Genomic DNA, 2,552 nt, shown 5'->3' with positions numbered 1-2,552 from the left:
ACACACACACACACACACACACACACACACACACACACACACACGCACGCACACACACACGCACGCACGCACGCACGCACGCACGCACGCACGCACGCACGCACACACACACACACACACACAAATAATAATCGTATTTTGATGTTCTTATTGGCATTTTTCATCTTTTGTCGTAATATTGGATCATACGGAGTCATTTTGTTTTCTATACGTTATTAAGTACTACATTATCACAATGTATAATTATATGACTAACAATAAGTTGAATTGATAATCGTTACAGTTTAAGTCAGAGAATTGTAAACATGTTCTCGAAATCATAACTGGTTCAACAAAGATAGTATATGATCATTACAAAGTTGACAAATATCTATATGCTATTGGACTTAGTGTAGATTCTGATTATCGAGGATATGGATTAGGCAAGGACATTCTGAAAATCAGGTATGATTTTATTAAAAAATTAATTCGTAAATAATAGATTATGCTATGACTTTCGTCATTTCATATTCAAAAATTCTTCAAGAAATTTTTTTCAGAACAAAATGTAGAGAGAATTTTTCAATTTTTTCTAATAAATTATATATTCGAAAAGTGCAGATTATCTGTTTTTCCTGATCTGTCTTAATCTTTGTGATATAATTTTATATTACTAAAATGTTAAAAAATTAAATTTAATATTTTTAAGAATACTATAAATTGAACAAATTTTATATGAGCCATTGTATTTACACTTTAATCTGAATCTTAAATCTGAATCATGGATAATCACTATTTACTGATTACCTAGTCAGAGCCAATGGCATACTTGGCACTGGATAATCAGTGAAGTTTAATTAGAAAAGGATATTAGGACAAATATTTGAACATTATGTAATTAAAATACTGATATTTACACGTTAATTTCAATCTTCTAATACTATATTCATTGAATTTATGCATTAAAACAAAGTTAATTATATCACATAATAATTAGATAGGTTAGAAATTTCACATTTAATTCACTGATTACCAGTGGCATACTAGTGCTACTAGTATCAATGATTATTCACTGATTCAGATTTAGAGAACATATTATCTTAACATATTATATCTTATCAATAAATTGGCTTTTTATTATTAAAAAGGGAAAAAAATAGTTAACAGAGAACCAGGTTATATAACGGTGCATAAAATTTTATTATTTATTCCGAATTAAAGTGCAGACATTTTGACCAACGATTTTGATTCCTTTCAAATGCAAATTACATAAATAAAAACCTTCCTAACATAATACAAATATCACAATCTAAATATTCTAGAGATATGATAGTCGCACATATTAACAATGCATAATAACTTGTAAAATGATCATCTTGTTATCACAAAAATTTGAGTTCCAAAGAGAAGTCACAATTAATTTTTATTATTAATACAAAAATCAAATTTTTCAATATCTGATTATATTAATTTAATATCATATTGATCAGTTATTTTTGAATTTTTTGTGTAACTTGTAAAAAATATTAATCTAGGGATCTTATCGGACAAATGTACGGAGTGCCAGCAACGTCCACTGTATTTTCATCAATAATTTCGCAGAAGTCAGCAGCGGGTGCAGGATTCGAAGTACTCGAGATAAAAAATTTCGCTGATATGATAGACAAAAATGGAAAAGAATATTTTCCGGGAATTGATTCCAAGGATTTTAAAATCATGGCTAAAAGATTGTCTTAGTATGACCGGGAGAAAGAAGAACTTAATATATATATAAATGAATGGAACGATATTCAAGAACAACGAAATTCATATTTAAATTTATAACCTGGAATGCATTAAGTTTTACGCAATTTCTGTTGTAAATTGCTTAATATTGCTCAATGTCGCCATAACTCACATTGAAACAAATAATAAAAAACCTTATCATTATCAGCGCATTATTATTAGTACATTATTATCAGCTTTCTGTCAAAGTAAAGGCAGACAATTTCTGTTAAAAATATATCGGAATAAACATTACAAAATTTTAGCAACATTGTTTCTATATATACACAGCAAAATGCGAATTGCATGTAATCTATTCCCTAGAAAAATCCTATATACCGAATATACATATAATATCACCTTTTTTGAGATAATGAATAATTGTTAATTTTTTTATTAAATTTAATGCAAAAAGTCAATAGGAAATAAAATTATTATTTGGAAATAAAATTGCTACGACTTTTCTTCCTGAAACACAAGATCATCTATTCACTGTTGTATTGCTCATTGTTTAAAATATATTTTATAAATATTATACGTATCTATTTTTTTATAAATTAACTGTTACTCAAATTAAATGTATATTATACATTTATGTAATGTACATAACATATATGTACATTACATATATGTAATGTATGTATATGTACAGAAATAATTTTGTATCGAAAATAAAACCTATGAAATAAAAATTTTTTATAAATTTTAATAAATATGTAAATATATAACATTTTACTTATTATGAATGAAAAATGACCAATTTTACAATGTATAATAAAGTAAACAAATAAAGAGAAAAAGCTCACTGT

General features: G+C 26.4%; 1 protein-coding gene across 1 annotated transcript in view; it reads left to right on the top strand.

The window, feature by feature from the left end:
* Positions 1-2,193, top strand: part of LOC108686324 — a 6,729-nt gene extending 4,536 nt beyond the window's left edge. Inside the window, exons 3-4 of the mRNA XM_018191584.1 lie at positions 284-444; positions 1,515-2,193. Coding sequence (XP_018047073.1) covers positions 284-444; positions 1,515-1,716 — 363 coding nt within the window. The 3' untranslated portion in view covers positions 1,717-2,193. The remainder of the gene's footprint in view (positions 1-283; positions 445-1,514) is intronic.
* The last annotated feature ends 359 nt before the right edge of the window (positions 2,194-2,552 follow it).

The sequence above is a fragment of the Atta colombica genome, unplaced genomic scaffold (assembly GCF_001594045.1).
Source record: "Atta colombica isolate Treedump-2 unplaced genomic scaffold, Acol1.0 scaffold175, whole genome shotgun sequence".
Lineage (NCBI taxonomy): Eukaryota > Metazoa > Arthropoda > Insecta > Hymenoptera > Formicidae > Atta > Atta colombica.
The sequence above is the reverse complement of the archived record's forward strand: the minus strand, read 5'-3'. Positions and strand labels throughout refer to the sequence as shown.